Here is a 20,917-nt window from a genome sequence, read left to right as displayed (position 1 = left end):
TCAAATTGGGATTTGTTTCTCAAAAGGGAGGCACAGGGGGGTCACAGGGTTATTTTAGGGGGGTCATGGTGTTGCCACCCTTACTTCTGCACTGACTTCAGAGCTGGATAGCCGGAGAGTGGCGACTGTTGGCCAAACCATGCCACCCCTATTTCTGCGCTGCTGCCTTCAGAGCTGGCTGGCCGGACAGAGGTAGCTGCTGACTGAGGGCCCAGCTCTGCAGGCAGCAGCACAGACGTAAGGGTGGAAATACCGTACCATGTCATCCTTACTTCTGCACTGTTGCTGGTGGCGGCTCTGCCTTCCGAACTGGGCTCCCAGCCAAGAGCCACTGCTCTCCAGCTGCTTAGCTTTGAAGGCAGTGCCACCGCCAACAGCAGTGCAGAAGTAAGGGTAGCAGTACCACAGCCCCACTACAATAACCTTGCAACCCCTTCACAACTCCTTTTTGGGTCAGGACCTCTGCAATTACAACACTGTGAAATTTCTGATTTAAATAGCTAAAATCATGAAATTTATGATTTTTAAAATCCTATGATCGTGAAATTGACCAAAATGGACCATGAATTTGGTAGGGCCTAGTTATTATATATAATGTTTTCTTGCTATAAGTGAAAATGTAATTTTCTTGCTATTGTGCCTATTTGTTATCCACAGATTACTCACCTTGAGATGATAACCTTCAGTAAAACTAATTTTAACTTGATTGATACCTACTGTATCTCATCTATAAATGTTATCTTTATGTGATGAAAAACATAATGTGATTTATTTACCTGAATAATGATATATTTACATTTTCTGTGTCTGACATAGTTAAATTAATATGGTCCAAGTATCACATGGGATAGGCTTCAGGGGAAGGGGTAGTCCAGGAGGTTACCCCTAGAATTTTCATCAAGTAGTTGCATTCTAGGTAGGAGTGGGATTTGCTATCCCTTTTACTCCTCTCTCATCCACCGACCCTCCAAAATGAGTAATTGGTTGAGCCCCTTAAACTTACAGAGAAACCTGCACCTCTGCACTAGCTCCAGATTCTTCTGGGTCTCTGGTGTTGTGGTAGAAGCCATGGTTGCCTCTGTGCTTGCTATTCCTACAAACCTCACATCCATAGGAACGAGCGCGGCTCTAGCTTTTTTGCTGCGCCAAGCACGGTAGGCAGGCTGCCTTCGGCAGTGCGCCTGCAGGAGGTCCCTGGTCCCGCGGATTCGGCAGCTTTCCTGCAGGAGGTCCGCCAGTCCCACGGCTTCAGCATACCCGCCGCCAAATTGCCGCCAAATCTGCAGGACTGGCGGACCTTCCTCAGGCAAGCCACTGAAGGCAGCCTGACTGCCGCCCTCGCAGGGACCGGCAGGACGCCCCTGGCAACTTGCCGCCGAAGGCATGCGCTTCGAGCGCTGGTCCCTGGAGCCGCCACTGCATAGGAATGGTGGTAGTAATAGTAGTAGATTTCATTCTGTTTTAACAGATAGCCTGTGACTTTGGGTTGGGAGACAATGTATATAAACTGGAGGCACAGCGTTGCAGCTCCCATTTATAGATAACACTGAAGATCTAGTGAGATCTGTTTAACTGATAAACATTTTTGTAATAAAAGAATTATTTACATCTCAGCAACAGGCTACAATTGGATGCATTGTGTTCTAGTAGTTAGGGCAGGGCAATGAACAGAGCATTAGAATCAGAAGATCTGAGTTCTGTTCTCAGCTGTACTCTTGACTCACTATATGGCCTTGAACACATCTCAGGTTTACTGTATCTCAGTTTTTCTATCTCCAGTTTGATGGTAATAGTACTTACCCAACTTTGTAAAGTGCTTTTTGATCCACTAGTGAAAAGCACCATAAGTGGAATACTTATATAAATATTAATCTGCATGTCCTGTTCAAATATCTGACAGATTTGTTTTTTTTTTTGTTTTATTTTGAAGCTGCAGCCTACCTTTTGGTGTCTCTTATTCCAAGCAATTCATTCCGTCAAATGTTCCGATCAACTCGATCCTTGCATATCCATACACGTGACCTGCCTCTCAGTCCAGATACTACAGTAGTTCTTCATCAAGTCTACAATGTACTTCTTGGCCTGCTTTCAAGAGCAAAACTGTATGTTGATGCTGCTGTTCACGGCACTACTAAACTGGTGCCCTACTTTAGTTTCATGACTTACTGTTTAATCTCAAAAACTGAGAAACTTATGTTTTCCACATATTTCATGGACTTGTGGAACCTTTTCCAGCCTAAACTTTCTGAGCCAGCTATAGCCACCAACCACAATAAACAGGCTTTGCTCTCTTTTTGGTATAACGGATGTGTTGACTGCCCAGAGAATGTACGCCTTATTGTACAGAATCCTGTGGTGACAAAGAACATTGCCTTCAATTACATCCTAGCAGACCATGATGATCAGGATGTGGTGCTCTTTAACCGTGGGATGCTGCCTGCCTATTATGGCATTCTGCGGTTATGCTGCGAACAGTCACCTGCATTCACAAGACAGCTGGCTTCTCATCAAAATATCCAGTGGGCCTTTAAGAATCTCACACCACATGCCAGTCAATACCCAGGAGTAAGTACATTTATTCTGAATAGATATTTTGACATTTGTTCTAAATGCCTCATCAGTTATTGCTTGACTATATTTTTTATAAAAATAATACTTTGAACTAGACAAAAGCTCAACTTTACATACCTAAAAGCAAAAATATTATTGAGTCTTTAGTTCCTGTTATGAATAACCATAAAGCTTATAGGGCCAGCCCCTGAGCACCAGTTCTTCTGCAGCAAAGCAGCTTGGGAATGAAAAGGTGTCTCTAAGCAACCTTTGTAGTTCCCACTGATCCTGGAGCTTCTGTACACTGACCTGGTCATGAGGAGCAGTTGAGAGCAACTTTTTTGGTGAGGCCATGAAGTGGTATGGTATAAAGCGAAATATACCAAGGAAATCTCTTAAACTAGTTTTCCACCTGCTTTGAGCTGCTGGAATTTGGCCTGTTGTGTCCTGTGCAAACAATGGGTAGTTATTTGTTCTGTTATTGTAAAGTCTATGTACCTCTTAGAAATTGTTCATCCGTTGACCATTATAATATCTCGCCTTAAGAAAGAATGTTATCCACAACTTATTTTCCCCTGTAAAATAATTAGAATGTCTTCTTGCAGGTTAAAGTATATAATGATTTTAAAAGTTGTTTATAAGCAACTTAGTTTGTTTGGCACCAGTTTATCTGGCACGCAGTCACTTTTCAGAGTAGAGCTGTACAGTAAATGGGGATGAAACTCTGTGACCATCTGGGTGACATCAGTCATATGGAAGGTGTCTGGTTGAAATGAATAATTTCTCCTGGTCCATCTTATTCAGGAGTTCTCAATCTCTGGCCAACTGAGGGCTGTGTTAGCAAGAGGTGCCCAATGACCACATTTTACTTCCTAAGGTAGAATAAAATTCAGCTGCCCTTATCTCTGTTACAGTGATTCTGTCTAAGGAATTTCCATTCCCACCATGAGATGGAGCACTGTGGGATCAGTAGATTTCCTAAAAGCATGCTAAAGATGAGGGTAACCACAAGTGATTCTTCAATAGTGTCCCTGACGATGCTCAATTTCAAGTGCACAAACACCCCATGGATATTAGGAGGTTTTCGATAGCAGTGCCCATTTGGCCTACATATGAACTGTAGACATCCTTGTACCCCATACTGAAGATATATAGAACTGTGCAGGAGAACTTCACTTAGTTCCTTCTCAACGGCCCTACAAGCTGAGATGCAGCATCTAGATAGGCATCTGAGATGCCTGCTTCAAGTTTAACTTATTGCTTAACCTTACATTTTTAGTGTTAATTTGACATTAGTGTAGTTGACTTAGTTTTATACCTCTTGAATTTAAGTTGTTCCTTTTTTGTTAATACCCCTTCCCCTCCACCTGACGGGATTCAAATGCTGCCTCTCCTGCAAGAAACTCGCCCTAGTTAATGACTGGGGCACCATATACCTTGCACTTGCAAGATCTGCATTTCTTTTAAAAGTAGATTACAAAAAATGGGAAGATTATGGTGGAGCAAGCCTTGCAACCAGCTTTGGATCCAGGTTCAGAAAGCCCCGGTACATCAGCCTCTGAGTACACTTAGTGCTCCATCAAACTTCTGTATCCCAGTCATCAAGGTCTTCACAGGAGAAGAGTATGGAGAGTAGTGATGCCCTGAAGTAGGGGAGCTAGACCTCCTAACAGAGACTCTTCATCGAAGAGAAGCTGTTCATCTCAGAGACTGACTACTTGGGAGACCTCAGGTCACTGGGGGAGTACTGTTGAGGTTCCAGGCTGCTCCAGTACCAGGAGCTCTTTGAAGACTTTCAGTGCTTTGAAAAACACAATGCCAGACATACATGTTACCAAAACCACTCATGGACTGTCTAAGTTTTAGCTTTAGCAGAAACTACAAGCACTCTGTCTCTTGGAGATTAGCACTACTTACAACTTCTGGGGTACTGGTTCTGTTACTGACACCAAAGAATCATCAACATCCTCAATATTGTCATCATCTATTTAACAATGTACTGCTGAAATAGTCAGCATCGACACCATTTTCTAAAATGGGACCACTGAAGCAGTCAGCTCTTGGTACCAGCTCTGGCCACAATGGAGCCTCATATTACATCTTCTTCCATACATCCAGTGCTACAGGAATTTAGATACCCCAGGGAGGAGTTTGTTTTCAGATAAAACTGTTAATGGGTACCGACAACTATCAATACCAAGATCATCTGGGTCACCTGGTCCCTTATATTTACCCAGTACCTTCTAGTTCTCTAGTACCTACCGCACAGGACAGACAGCCATCTTCACCTTCACTGTTTGCCCTGCCCTTGGACTATGTTGAGGGTGATTCCTCCGACTCCCAGATTTCAGTACAGGGATCTCCTGTCCATCGTCAAAGGGGCATTTTCCCGACCACCTTCACTGCGAGGGAAATTCCAAGGGAAAAACAATTTTGTGTCCCTTCTCACTGGCATGGCCAACATCAGGTTCCCCCTCTTTTGTCTTATGGTCCACCTCATTGGCCCTACTGAGATCTATGAGCTGCCTATCACTAGCAGTTCTTGCTCCATCAGTCCTTCCTCAACCTCAGAAGAAGTCTGTCAAGGAACAAGAGGCTAGAATGGACAAGGAAGTGACACTGAAGACTTAATATTTCATCATCGTCAGAAGATGAGGAGATAATGGCCCTTCCTTCTCTTGCTGACCATTTTAAACAGTTTCAGAAACCTGTTAAATGCATTGCTGGCTGTGACAAAATTCCTCCTCTACCTTGGTGGGTCTTGCGCTTATTGGCAGATTTGCTCACCTCAGAGATTATCATGTGAGTCAGGAAACAGCCCAGAGACCTTCCCCTCTGGTAGAAGCCACAGCCCAGGTCAATTCCTCCTGTGTCTGATCAGGAGTTGGGAGGTTTGGGGGGAACCTGGGCCCGCCCTCTACTCCAGGTTCCAGCCCAGGGTCCTGTGGACTGCAGCTGTCCAGAGTGCCTCCTGGTACAACTGCGCGACAGCTACAACTGGGCTACTTCCCCATGGGCTACTTCCCTATGGCCTCCTCCCAACACGACAGAACTTTTTTCCTGGTGTCTGATAATACATATACTCCTCAGTCTTCCAGCCATATGTCTTCTCACTCTCAGTTCCTAGTGCCTCTTGCTCCCAGCATGCACACTACATGCTCCCCGCATGCACGCTACAAACTGAAGTGAGGTCCTTTTTAACTCAGGTGCCCTGATTAGCCAGCCTGTCTTAATTGATTCTAGCAGTTTCTTCTTAATTGGCTCCAGGTATCCTAATTAGCCTGCCTGCCTTAGCTGGTTGTTGCAAATTCCTGCTTGTTCTGGAACTGCCCCTGTTACTTTACCCAGGGAAAAGGGATCTACTGAACCTGGGACTAATATTTCTGCCTTCTAACACTTTCTTGTAGCCATCTGGCCTGACCCTGTCACATGACTCATTACAGATTCTGTTAGAGGAGATTCAGGAGTCACAACAAACTGTTGAACATTTTGCATACAACAACTGTCAGTTGCCTGGCTCTACCAGTGAATGAAGTCTTACTGGATCCTGCAAAGACCTTCTGGCAAACTCATGCCACCGCACCACATATGTACAAACAGGCTCTTAAATGAATTACATCCCAATGGAAAATCTGAATTTTTGTTTTCCCACCTGCACCAGATTCTTAGTTGGGCGGCTGTCAGCAAGCATGGCAGACAAATCACACAAAGTATATGCCCTGTGATAAAACCAAAGCAACTTGACCTGTTTGGTCTTAAGAGCTATTCTTCAATGACCCTGCAATTTCAGATTGCAAATTACCAAATCCAGATGGCAAAATATAACCACGCCATGAAAAATTCAATAATTTCGTTCAATATCTCCCTGCAGAACATCGTGTCCAGTTCAAAGCCATCATAGGGAAAGTCATCTCCTAGAAAGAACTCCATTGCAGGCTTCCATAGACACAGCTGATGCTGCAGCCCATTCCGTCTCCACTACAGTCATCATTTCTAGAGCTTCTTGGCTACAGCTGTCTGGGTTTCCTAGGGAAGTCCAAAATACCGTTGAAGACCTTACTTTTGCTGGACTTACACTCCTCTTTGAGTCCATTGAAGAATCTCTCCATACCTTGAAAGATTCCAGGGCCACTCTTAGGTCCCTCTACATATATGCACCTGCAAACAAAAATTTAGCAGAGCAAAAATGACACGGAGAGCTCATCTGGCTCAATTCTTTGCATACCATAGGCCTTCTGAGCCACCTAAGGAAAGGCCAAGATACCAGAAGAAATGACTACCTACCATGACTGATTCCATCACCCAGACGTACACTTTATGCAAGCATCAATTTTGATGGTTTGGTCAAGGGTCCAGAATGTCCCCACCTGAGGTCTATTCAGATGCTCCCTTCCTTTGGAGACCCTCTCTCATATTTCTGAACTGCCTGGGCAGCAGATTACATCCAACAGACGTGTTTTTAAAGTCATAACATGCTTTCGTTTGATCTACATTCCCCTACCCACCTCCCTTCCCTGCTCCTTTTCAGGAGCACATCTCGCAGTCATTTACTGAGACAGGAATTCATTTCCCTTCTTTGCATAGGGTCCATATGAGTAGTCCCAATCCAGTACAGGAGGAAGGGATTCGATTCCAAGTATTTTCTGGTCCCCAAAAAGAATCAGGGGATGGTGACATATTAGATCTCAGACTCCTAAGCACCTTTATGAGATCACAGAAATTCAGGATGGTGACTCTTACAGCTATAATTCCAGCGTTAGATTCTAGGTATTAGTTTTGCAGCCCTCAGCCTTCAGGGATGCATATCTTTGCAGCGCTTTCATGGATCTTCCAAGAAATACCTTCATTTTACAGTCCAGCTAGGACCAGTTCCAATACCAAGTGCTTCCCATTCAGCCTCTCCTTTGCCCCGAGAGTTGTCTTAAAGATCATGGCAGTACATTATAGCCACTCACCTACATTGACATGGAATAATAGTCTTTCCCTGCCTCAATTGTCTGCTCAAGGGCAGGTTGCACAATAAAGTTCTCTGCAGTACAACAGCAGTGTGCCTGTTCTGCAGTGATACAACTTCAGCTCAACATTGAAAAAGTCCACTTTGATCCCATTACAGCGATAGACTTCATAAAGATGTCTCTGGATGCAGTGACCACCAGAGCTTACCTTCCCATGAGCAGGTTTATGACTCCAACAAACTCCTTTTCCAAGGGTCCCAGTAGCCCCAAGAAAGTAGCAAGAAGTTGTCTTGAACTGCTAGGACATATGGCAGCTTGGCAATGCACCATTCGCTGCTTTCAGGGATGGATCAGAATGGTCTATAGTCCAAACAAACCAGTCAAGACAAGCTAATGATTTTTTATCACCAAGTGTTGTTCTCACTCTGTGGGAAGACCCCTACAAGTTTGTGCAAGAGTCCCTTTCACCCACCACTACTGTAACATCAGATGCATGCCTCCTGGAAGCAGGAGTACACCTAGGACACATATTATTCACAGCAAATGGTCTGTCCAGCGTGTCTTCTACATGTTAACCTATTGGAACTCAAAGCAGTGAGGAATGCTCCGTGCCTTCCATTATACAAGGGCAAATCTATCAAGTAATGACGACAACATAGCCTGTGTTCTACATCATGTAGTTTTCAGGGCAGGATGAGATGTAGCCAATTATTTTAGTTCATTTATTCTGTGATATTATGATTAACTAACGACATGTCATGTCATAATCATAATATGCTGAATAGAGTTTAAATTGTAGAATTATAGACGTATAAGATAGATCAGTAGTTAGAAGAGATAATTATGGTTGAGGTATCTAAGTAAGGATGGCTGAAACACATGACCTATAGGCTGAGGCCTGTCAGATTTTAGCTTAGCTTTTTTAGGCTTTAGAGTTTAAAAATGCTGACATATGTAAGTGACCGAAGAATAACCCCGTGCCATAAGATTACAGGAAAATATGTACCATGGGGTAACATTGCAAAAAGCTAGAAGATTAAGTCTAGATCACAAAAATGCTCTAAAGGCACATTTCTCTCTAACGTGCTGTAACCACAGAGTACAGGTTGTGCGGAATGCTAATAAGAATTAAAGGAACTATAAACAACCTATAAGAAACAGAGTTGCAACATAGAAACCTTAAGTTTCTTGGGAACACCAGATCAGTAAAGAAAAAGAGGGTTGACATTTTCGTGTACATGTGCAGAATGTAGGTATAGGCAAAATTACATTATAAAAAGAGGGTGCCCAGACTGGGAAGATTGAGCTCCCTATGGGAAACTCCAGTAGAAACCATTCCTCTACTGATGGTCAATCCATGAGAGACTTATCATACCCTAAACTATCTAGGAGGACGTGAGTATGACTGTAGGTATAATTTGTGCATGGATATGTTTAGGATTTATATATGCTGCGGTATTTATAACTGTGCTGGTAATTTTAATGAAACTGATAAAAGATATTGTGCTCTTGTGCATGTATATGCTACTTTCCTTGGCCATCGTGTGTTCCTATGACCTCTACATTTGAAACAATGGGCAGAGATAACTATTTTGAACTTGAGACTGTAGCTGCCAGAGCCAAATCCACAGCGATGTAATACAACAGCACTAAATTAACTTGAAATGAAAATTAAAGGCTATAGTGATCTCCCTCTCTTTGTTCCAAAGCACTAAAACTGTGGAATTGGTGTATAGCCATCCACATTCTTATCTTGGCCTCCTACTTTCCAGGCATACAAACACCCCAGCAAACAATCTCAGCAGACACTTCTCCCAGGATTATAAATCAAAGCTAGACTCTTCAATTCTCAAATTATCTTCCTGACCTGGGGGTTTCCAGAAGTGGACCTCTCTGTTACCATCATCAACAGGAAATGCAAGAAATTATGTTCGAGAGGAGGGTTCATTCTCTAGGGAATGCCTTCTTGGCTCTGTGAATGAAGGACCTTCTGTATGCATATCCTCTTTTATCATTTAACCTCAGAGTGTTGAACAAGATTAAACAAGACAAAGCCTGAGTCATTTTAGTGGTAGTGACACCAACAAGAGAAATCTGGTACCCTTGCCTCGTCTGTTTCACTCTTATTCAGTGTTGACACTATTGTCCATTCCCCATCTGCTGTCTCAGGATTCCAGCTGGACTCTTCATCTCAACCTGAGTATCCTTCAACTCAGACCTTGGCTTCTCAATGGTTCACAGGGATAAGAAACTTCCTGTTCAGCAGAAGTAAACCAGGTATTGTTAAGCAGCAGGAAGATATTTATGTAGAACACTTAGATTCAAAAGTTTGAGATTCCACCACTGGTGTATCTGCAGACAGTCTTGACCTGCTCACTCTTCCCTCTCTTCAGTTCTCAAGTAACTTTTGGAATTAAAAAAAGTCATGGCTTTCCCTGAGTTCCATAATGGTCAACTTGGTGGCTATCAGAACCTTTTATTTGTCTGTAGAGGGATTTCCAGTGTTTGCTCATCCCGTAACAATAAGGGTGGATGAATCTTTACCACAGATTACACAGCCCACATGAGTAGGATTTCAGTCTGGTCCTTAATTGCTTTAGGAAACCTCCCTTTGGACCACTGGTTACCTGTTTTCCACTTCACCTATCCATGAAGACAGCCTTCTTATGGCGGTTACTTTGGCTTGCAGTCAGAGAAATAGGGGCTTTTATGGCAGATCCTCCCTTTAAAGTAGTTTTCAAGGGAAAAGTTTCATTACAACTACACCTAAAGTTTCTACCCAAAGTATCATCTGAATTCCATTTTAACAAGGTTATTCATCTTCCAGTTATTTTCCTGAAGCCACACTAGACTCTGGAAGAAGCTACCCTACATACCTTGGATGTCAGAATGGCATTAGCCTTCTATGTGGACAGAACCAAACCATTTAGAAAATTGTCTAGACTCTTTGTTTAATTTGTGGACAGATCCAAAGGATCAACAGTCTCCACTCAGAGAGACTCAAGGTGGATGAGGCTTGGTTATGGTTTGATTATAGTAATAAGGCTTCCAAAGTCCAGCCTTCTTGTGGTACTCGGCCATTATACAAGAGCCCTACCTCAATAGCATTACTGAAAAATACTGACATTTGCAAAGCTGCAACCTGGACCTCCGTACATATTTTCTCCAAACATTGGTTCATGCTTCCAGACCAGATGCTGTGGTGGACAGTGCGGTTCTGTCTCAGTTTTACTACTAATCCAAAGCCCCTACTCCCTTCTGAAGAGACTGATTGGAAGTACCTGACTACTAATCCAAAGTACTCCCTTCTGAAGAGACGATGGAAGTTACCTGAAGTGGAGTACCCATCAGAGGGACACTACTCGAAGAAGGAGAAGTTATTGATCTTGTGCAGTAACTACAGTTTTTTGAGATGTGTACCATTCTGGGTTCTCCACTACCCTCCCTCCTTCCCCTCTGCTTTGGAGTTTTATCTCTCAGGACTTCACAGTAGAGACGGAGCTGAAGGTGGTTCACTTGAGCAACTATCTATAGCCTTAGTACGGGACAAGAGGATGTCTGGAACATGTACACAGGCCAAACGGGCACTGCTACCAAAAATCTCTAATCAAAGGCACATCGGGCTCATGTGTACCTGAAGGGACATACATCTAGGAGAACTCCAGTTACTGCATAAGGTGAATAACCTCTCCTTACATCTTGGAATTCTGTTTATCATACTTATCTCACAAACACATTTACCACTTCAGATATTATTGAAAAGGTAACTCTGTGTGCTGGTGCAAATAACTTATTAAATTCCATCAAAGCCAGAGAAAATGCTTCCTCCCAGCATTTAGTCCATCCTTTCCTGTCAGTATTTGCAATGGCAAATCACGACACACATCGTAAATCATAGGGTCTCATGTGTAACTGAGTATGAACAAATCCATTGAAAATATTGATGCAAATCATGAACTCCTATGTGAAAATTGAACAAATGTATTGTACACGGAGGATCTGTGTAGCGATAGAGAAGAGCCATCCCCAACAAGTACAGAGAACACTATTACTTCTCATGTACTGTACTGCTGGAGGTTTTGTCCTGTGTATCTACATAATTTGAGACTCATTGATCAAGCCCTTTCTCTGGATGGCTTGAAGAGGGTCCTGCTGCATTCAGGGATTTATCCTCTGAAGCCTCTTTGCAACCTGCCTCTAAAGAACCATGATGGTTCTGCTGTGTTTAGGGCCTTCCAGGCATAGGGGACTTGGGAACAATTTAGTCCAAATAGTTTTCTGCATCTTGAAAGTTGCTCTAGAAAAGTCCAAGAACCTTGTGGCCACATGGATAAGGATTTCTCACTGTTATCTATTTGTGCAGTTGTAGCAGTAGTCTGCATTGACAGTAAGCATCAAGATATCCCAAGATATATGCTGGTATAAAGGGACATCTCAATGTCCTTGCAATATGAGAATATTCTTTTTAAAACACCTTATGCCAATTCAGTTTGTTCTGAAAATATGTAATATGGTGAATATAATTAACTGATATCTCTCTCACTCCACACAGAAAACAGTAAGGGGTGAACAGAGACAGCACTCTAGATAGAAAATTGTAGAAATATACACAACTTTTGAAGCTGTATTTATGTTTAAGTACTTTTATTTTTTTAATAAGATAATATTTAAAGAATATCAATGCTGTTTTTTTTTCTGATTTTTCCCCTTCTCTAAAATATATGTAAAAATGTTTTCTAGATTCTCACATATATGTCACTTCAGTTTATTGCTTAATAGAAATAACGCAGTCATGAAGAGGAGAATATAAACCATAATTTATTAATTAAAAAGATTACTTTAACCTAATGTTTATTTTGTTTGTTTTAGGCAGTAGAAGAGCTGTTTAACCTCATGCAGCTGTTTGTAGCTCAGAGGCCAGATATGAGAGAAGAGGAGATAGAAGACATAAAGCAATTTAAGAAAACGACCATAAGCTGTTATCTGCGCTGCTTGGATGGACGGTCTTGTTGGACTACTTTAATAAGGTATTACAGTACTGAAATGTTAGTGAGGCAGGTTAATTCTTTTCAATAAAAAAATGCACTTTTTAGAATTTGAAATATCAGAAATTACTCTTCAGTATAGCTTACTTTTATTATATTCACTTTTTGAAAAAATCTGTTATACTATCTTTATAAATCTTGATACTGTCTTTACTGTCATATACAAAACAGTAAAGTTGTAGTTTGTCTCTGAAATACAGAGATTGTCTCTTTATATATAAAAACCTATTGTGTGTGAAAATAATAATTTAATTTATAAGTTCCCACCATGCAAGGAACTAAATAAATATAGTAATTTTCAGTAATTTAAAAAAAAACATACATTATTGTTATTCAAAACAAAATGTTAGACAGCCATAACAAAGTGGTATCATTAAAAGATTTTCTTTGACATAAAGCCTAGAAATTCAGTAGTAAAGCTGAAACTTCATTCTGTACCCTATTTTACATAGCTTGGTGAGCATGTACAATGTGACAATTTACCCGCCTTTGCAAAATTGTGAGTCACCAGTAATGTAGAAATGGTGGCTTTGGAGTAGAGTTTCTGTCTTATCTGAGATTATTTTATACATCACATCTACAAAGAGTTTAAAGTTCTTAGGCGCATCTTTTTGAAATTTTAGTTCTCTGTTGAATATGTGAAACTAGTGATTTTTTTCCATTTTATTTATGGATATGACCATAAAATGGCTGCGTCACGTAGGTCACATAGGTAAACCCAGTAACAGATGGGCTGGAATGGTCTTGTGAAAAGAGAAAATCTCCTTTACTCCCCTGAGGGCATATACATAGTCATCTGTCGTAGCATGGAAGCAGATACTCTGTGTAATTGGATGGTCAAACTTAGTAGAAATATTAGTGTGTAATTATTATTTTTCATAAATATTCTTGTGTAATGCTTTATTTTCCGTGGACAATACTGTGGAAACTATTGTTTGATTGAAACTAATGGTAGCATTTAGAAGCTGTATGCATAAGCTTACATAGGAAGGAACGTCTGTTAATGAGTAGAAGAGGAGGTGTTCAGTATGTGGTGAGAGCAAGAACTTGTCCCTGAATTCTTTTAAAATTCAATACTGTTTTTATTTTGCAGTTGCACCCTTAATTTGAGTGCTCAGTTAAATGCTCAATTGGCAAGACAAAATCCTTTATTTTTTCTTTGAGTGATTGCTCCTTTGTATTCCACAATAGGTGTGCGTGCTCGCCACGTACACCGGTGCCGGACATTTTTCCCTTAGCAGTACCCCTATTTGGGGAACACCATGGCAACCCCTGGAGTGGCGCCTGTATATCGTGCTATAAGGGGAGGCACCGGCTCCCCCCACCCTCAGTTCCTTCTTGCTTCTAGGGAACTGGCGTTCTTTGAGATATGTTGCTCCTGTCTATTCCACAGTAGGTGTGTGTGCTTGGCACGTGCATCGGTGCTGAAAGTTTTTCCCTTATCAGTACCCATACTGGGGAAGCACCATGGCGACCCCTGGAGTGTTGCCTGTATATCACGCTATAAAGGGAGCCTCAGGTCTTTCTTGCCGCCAGTGAACGTAGTCGGAACTTTTGTGCTCCAGCTTTGCTGCAACCCTTCTTCTCGACCTTAGTGGTACCGTCGATTGTTCTTCAGTGAATAGAGCGGGCTCGGGGCATGCCCCGTGCCCCAGGCTTCAAGTCGTGCGTCTCCTGTTGTCGTCCTATGTCCAGGAGCAACCCTCACGCTGAGTGTCTTCGCTGTCTGGGTGAGACTCGCATTAGTGACCGTTGCAAGATCTGCAGGTCATTTAAGCCAAGAACCAAGAAGGAGAGAGACTTCAGGCTTTGAGCTCTCCTGATGGAGTCGGCGTTGACCCCGACGCTGGTGCGCAGATCGGACTCAGCACCAGCCGCCGCTTTGTTGATACGTAATGAGGCTCCGTTGATTAGCCGGCACCGCTCTCCCACCAAAAAGCAGGGGAAGAGTGCGACCTCGCAACAATGCCGCGATAAGGACAGGGGGAGGTTGGTCCCATGCTGGGCAGCCCTCGATCCTCCCCGGGTTCTAATGCTCCGACTCGTGTGGAGTGGAGCATCCTGGTGCCATTGACACAGGCATCCCCAGCGGTATGGATGCTGTTGACGACAGAGGCTGTGCAGGCTGCGACGGACATTATGTCCCTGGTCGTCCCAAGTGCTCAGTAGGGCACGGGCCCTTGGTCACGAGGCAAGCCCCCTCTGGGTGCCCACCAGACCTCTCCGAGCAGCTGCATTTCCCGCTCCAAAGACCCCCTCCCTTCACCACTCGGCACACAGCGACCGCTCTTCCGACAGCTCTCGGCTGCCCTCAACACCAGCCAGACCATCCGGGCCGCTCCCGGGATGGGAGTCGTGGGGACCCTCCATGCCGCCTGCCAGCAAGCGGAGGCACTGAGAGAGGCACCGGGAACGCTCACCTGCTAGACATGGGTACCGAAGTCGTTCTCGACAAGACAGGCATCACTGCTCCCATTCCAGCTCCCGATCATCTAGGCGTCACACCAGAGGCTCCCCTCAGGGTACCTCAGAGTCACGGCACCGAACAGGGCATCGCCGTCATGCATACCGAAGCAGTTTGTCATGTGGTTACTGTTCGTCGTCATCGAGATCCCGGTCCCAAGGGAAACAATGACACAGACGCCGCTCCTGCTGCTCCAGCAGCACCGAGCGTTCTTCGGAGACCTCGACCTCAGGGCACGTCCACCCACCCTTAGCACACACGATTCCGTCAGGAGACACATTGCCATCCCACGTTCAGACGAACCAATGGCAAGGGGCTCCTTGGCAAGGATAGTGGTGCCAGTGGGCACTGTACCCATCGGTATCAGCCCAGGCGGAGGCCCATTTGGTCACCAGAATGTCCCGGGCTCCATCGGTCTCCTTGGGCCACCCACAAGACAAGTCGACGGGTCACGGGTCGGTGGATCCGTGCCTGGACTCTGAGCTCGGGATCAACGCACCGGCACCGACTGAGGCACCCAGCTCTGTGCGGGCACTCTCCCCGGTACCGGACGACACCATAGTGGCGCCTCCGCCATTGGCCCTGGAGGAGGACTTCAGGGCGCACGAGGACCTGCTAAAGCAGGTGGCTTGCAACCTCCAGCTGCAGGCCAACGAGATGGAGGGCCTGTCCGATTCCCTCTTTAACATCCTGTCTCCCTAGGCACCGGGCTGTGTGGCTGTACCTCTGCACCAGGGTATTGCCAACATTTTGAACTCCATGTGGCAAACTCCCACCTCCCTGGCTCCAATCTTGAAAAAGGCTGAGAGGAAATACTTTGTGCCGGCGAAGGACAATGAATACCTATACTCGTACCCGGCTTCCAACTCGCTTGTTGTGGAATCGGTAAACCACAGAGAGCATCAGGGCCCCACGCCTACCCCAAAAAATAAAGATGCCAGGAGGCTGGACTCCTTTGTCAGAAAAGTTTATTCATCGGCTAGCTTCCAGCTTCACATAGCCAACCACCAGGCCCTACTCAGCAGGTACAACTTCAGCCTGTGGGAGTCCCTGCCTAAATTTGAGCCCCTCCCACCGGACCGGGACAGGAAGGACTTCAAGACCCCGGTGGAAGAGGGGTCAGCGGCGGCAAAAGCGGCCCTGCAAGCGGCGTCCAATGCAGCGGACATAGCGGCCAGCTCGATGGCTTCAGCTGTCTCCATGTGGAGGATGTCGTGGTTCTTGCTATCCGGATGGTCCATGGAGGCGCAATCACTAATGCAGGACCTCCCGTTGAATGGCAAGGCACTCTTTGCGGACCAGCCAGATGTCAGGCTGCGTGGGATGAAGGATTCCCGGACCACCCTGCAGATCTTGGGACTCTCTGTTCCTCCAGCTAAGGACAAGACCAGATAGCTTCCAGCGGTTCAGCCTGCAAGGAGCAGATACAAGCCCCCGTACAAAAGGCCCAGAGACCAGAAGTGTCGGTCTCAGCGGCAGTCCCGCTCTGCCCCGCACCCTTGGCCCTCTAAGGACAAGAGGCAGGGGAAGAGGCGTTTTTGACTATTGGCAGGGGGGCACTGGGCCTGTTGCCAGGGAGACCCCCCGGTTAATGAAGTTTGTGTTTTACAACCAATTGTCTGCCTTCCTCGGGGCGTGGTCCCACATAACTTCGAACCAATGGGTCCTCAGTACCATCTCCAAGGGCTATGTGTTGCAGTTCACCTCCCCCCCACCAAACCACCCGCCATCCTCGATGGCCCCAGGGATCCAGAACACATCTGTCTCCTGCGTCAGGAGGTGGAGCGGTGGAAAGGGTACCAGTTCCGTTTCAGGGCAAAGGGTTCTACTCCCAGTACTTCCTCATCCCGAAGGCAAAAGGGGCTCTCGGGCCTATTTTGGACATGTGCGACTTGAACAGGTTTCTAACCCGTTCCAAGTTCTGCATGGTGTCCCTGGCCTCTACTATCCACTCCCTGGACCTGGGGGACTGATACGCAGCCCTGGATCTCCAGGATGCGTACTTTGATGTCCATATTTTCGAGGGGCACAGACACTTCCTCTGATTCATGGTGGGAACGGACCACTACCAATTCACGGTCCTCCCCTTTGGCCTATCTACGGCTCCCAGGATTTTCACAAAGTGTATGTCTGTAGTGGCGGCCTACCTCAGACGTGAGGGCATACAAATCTTCCCCTACTTGGACGACTGGCTCCTCAAGGGGAAGTCCTGTCGCAAGGTGGAGTCCCACGTAGAGCTGCTCCTCTTGACGTGTGCCGATCTAGGCCTGGTCGTGAACGAGACCAAATCGAAGTTAGTGCCAGTTTAGCACATAGAGTTCATTGGGGCCCTACTGGACTCCTCCAAGGCCACAGCCTCTCTCCCCCAGACAGGTTCGCGATCCTAAGGGATCTCATTGCCTCAGTCACGGCCTTCTCAGTGACCGCGGCAAGGGCATGTCTTCGGATTCTAGGGCACATGGCGGCGTGCACGTATGTGGTCCGCCATGCCAGGCTCCGTATGAGGCCCCTCAGATTGTGGCTGGCCTCCCAGTTCTCCCAGGCTCGGGTTAGTCTGGACAAGGTTCTCACGGTTCCACTCCCGATTCTTGCCTCCTTCCTGTGGTGATCCTGCCCGAGCAATATGTTGCAGGGAGTTCCCTTCAGGGAGGCCAACCCGTCTGTAGACTTGATATCCGATGCTTCGGACCTGAGCTGGGGAACCCACACAGGGGAAGTGCAAACCCAGAGAACGTGGCCAGCCCCAGACTTGCCCCTTCACATAAACGTCAAGGAGCTCAGGGCAGTTCGGTTGGCGTGCATGGCGTTCCTCACGCACGTCCGCGGTAAGGTGGTCAGAGTCCTCACGGACAACACCACCGCCATGTACTATATCAGCTAGCAAGGCGGGACCCGCTCCCTTCTCCTCTGCCAGGAAGCCCTGAACCTATGGTAGTTTTGTATAGCCCATGATATATCCCTGAGGGCGGCTCACCTCCCGGGCATCCACAATATGCAAGCGGACCGCCTCAGCAGGGTCTTCTCCCCCCAGTACAAATGGGTGCTCCACTCGGAGGTCACTTATCAGCTCTTCCAAGAGTGGGGAGCTCCCCAGATCAACCTATTTGCAACCCGTCAGAACCGGCGTTGCCCCCAGTTCTGCTCCAGGGGGACGGGGAAGGGGAAGGGAAAGGTGCGATCTCCAATGCTTTCCTCCTGAGCTGATGGGACCAGCTCCCCTACACCTTTCCCCCATTCCTACTAATCACCAAGGTCCTTCAGAATGTGAAAGCGGACAAGACGAGGATCATTCTCATAGCCCCAGCATGGGCCCACCAGCACTGGTACGAGCCACTGCTACGCCTCTTGGCGTGCCCCTCCCCACCAAGGAAGCTGCCGCTCCACTCGGACCTCCTCTCCCAGGACCAGGGGCGCCTCCTCCATCCCAGTCTAGCGCTTCACCTGACAGCGTGGCTGCTCCATGGCTGAATGAGGAGGTGAGTAGGTGTTCGGAGCAGGTAAGGCGGGTCCTCGTGGAAAGCAGGAAGCCGTCCACGCATCAGACGTACGTGGCAAAGTGGTCCAGGTTTGCCAGGTGGGCAAGTGAGTGGGGAATGTTCCCTTCTGCCTCACCCCTACAGTTTATCCTGGACTACCTCCTATCCTTTAGGGCCCAAGGGCTGGCACTGGCCTCACCCAGGGTGCACCTGACGGCCATATCAGCCTTTCACCCGCCAGTACAGGGCCACTTGGTCTTCTCCCACTCAATGACCTCCCAGTTCCTGAAGGGCCTTGACCGCTTGTTCCTGTACACCAGGCCCCCCATGCCGCAATGGGACCTCAATCTGGTCTTGTCCCATCTCACGGGACCCCCCTTCAAACCCCTGGCCACGTGTTCCTGGTCGCACCTCTCCTGTAAGGTGGCCTTCCTGGTGGCAATCACGTTGGCCAGATGTGTCTCAGAGATCAGGGCCTTAACCTCAGAACCCCCCATATGGTTTTCCATAAGGATAAAGTTCAGCTCTGCCCACAGCCAATGTTCCTCCTGAAGGTGGTCTCTGCCTTCCATATGGAGCAGAGCATCATCCTTCCTGTGCTTTGTCCCAAGCCCCATTCCTCCATCGAGGAACGCTGCCTCCACACGATCGATGTGTGTAGGGCATTGGCTTTTTACCTGGATCAGACTAAACCGTTTCAGAAATCCTCTCAACTCTTTATTGCCTCGGCCGAGTGGGCTAAGGGGCAACCCATCTTCGCACAGCGGCTTTCCCGCTGGATCACCTCATGTATTCGCACGTGTTATGATTTGGCAGGGATTCCCCCGCCACCTATCGTTAGGGCACACTCTACGAGGGCCCATCCAGGACATTTGTAGGGCTGCCACGTGGGCCTCAGTTCACGTTTATTTCGCATTACCCGATTGTCTCCCAGTCTAGGGATGATGCTGGGTTTGGCAGGGTGGTTCTTCATCCCGAACCATTGTGAGCTCTTGCCCACCTCCAACAGATATTGCTTGGAATCACCTACTGTGGAATACAAAGGAGCAATCACTCGAAGAAGAAAGGACAGTTACCTGTTCCATAACTGGCGTTCTTCGAGATGTGTTGCTCTTGTCTGTTCCACACCCCCTTCCTTCCCCTGTCAGAGTTGTCCGGCAAGAAGGAACCGAGGGTGGGGGGAGCCCGCGGCTCTCCTTATAGCGCAATATACAAGCCCCACTCCAGGGGTCACCACGGTGCTCCCCCAGTACAGGTACTGCTAAGGGAAAAACTTCCGGCACCAGTGCATGTGATGAGCACGCACTCCTACTGTGGAATAGAGAGGAGCAACACATCTCGAAGAACGCCAGTTACGGAATAGGTAACTGTCCTTTCTAGTTATATGTTTAAATTGCTGTTTCAGAAATATTTCTACTTATTTGCATTCTCAAATATGTGCTTAATTGCACCTTACCCTGCACTTAAAATGCATTTTTTGAAAAACTTAAATATTCATCTTTGAATGGATTGTTTTCTTTAGTTTTTTAATACTTTGAAGCCATTACTTGTTAAAACACCTTTGGAGAGAGAGTTTATAATATATTTTTTGAAGAGATATTCTTGTTTTAAAAAGATGGAAGTTGGTACTACCTCTGTCAAAGCAGTTAGTTTTAGAAGTATGTTTGGCACTACTAGGAACACTTCTAAACTAATAAAATGAAAAGACTGAAGGTGATAATTGTATTCATTTCATTTTCTCCTAATCTGTGCTCAGACCTCCAAATACAATTTCACTAATGCTGAATTTAGTAATTTTAAGGCATTGTGAGAATTATGAAAAGCTGGTATCTTAGGCATGATTTTTTTCAGCGTTTAAGTGTTTCTTTCTTCTCTAGTGCCTTCAGAATATTATTAGAATCAGATGAAGACAGACTTCTTGTTGTGTTTAATAGAGGCTTAATCTTGATGACTGAGGTAAATATTTCATTGTCATTTAGTTTAAATGAGCATTTTCCTTTCCCATTGACTCATCATCTGAGAGGATGAAGGTCTCATCACTTCCTTATTGATAAATATGCTTGCTTTAAGTATTTTTTAAAATACAGTATCAACCATTTTAAAACTACCTAAAAAAGTGGGGCAGGGGGTGATTAAATCATAAAATGCTTATAAAACCAGACATCTGTAAGTGTTCATCGTTAGCTAGAAGTTTGAATTTCCCAGTGATGGCAATATTAATAACAAAAGCTATATAAAAACCTAAACAAACCTCTTCTTTTTTTAAAAGAAAATAAATCGCAAAATCAAAACTCTGCAATACTATAGTAAAACCCATGTACATTTTTAAAACTGATATAAAAGTAAACCTACTACACAGTATTTGCTCTGAAAATTTTCCTCGTTGCCTTTTGTCTCTTAGAAATGTTTAGATGTAAGAAATTTGAG

The 20,917-nt window shown here is 45.6% G+C and overlaps 1 protein-coding gene across 1 annotated transcript in view; it reads left to right on the top strand.

Moving 5' to 3' along the window:
• Positions 1–20,917, top strand: part of USP34 (ubiquitin specific peptidase 34) — a 311,265-nt gene that overhangs the window by 269,093 nt on the left and 21,255 nt on the right. Inside the window, 3 exon segments of the mRNA XM_030557848.1 lie at positions 1,931–2,565; positions 12,375–12,532; positions 20,368–20,446. Coding sequence (XP_030413708.1) covers positions 1,931–2,565; positions 12,375–12,532; positions 20,368–20,446 — 872 coding nt within the window.

Source organism: Gopherus evgoodei, chromosome 3 (assembly GCF_007399415.2).
Source record: "Gopherus evgoodei ecotype Sinaloan lineage chromosome 3, rGopEvg1_v1.p, whole genome shotgun sequence".
Taxonomy (NCBI): Eukaryota; Metazoa; Chordata; order Testudines; family Testudinidae; genus Gopherus; species Gopherus evgoodei.
Note: the sequence above shows the minus strand (reverse complement) of the source record. Positions and strands in the feature narration are given on the sequence as shown.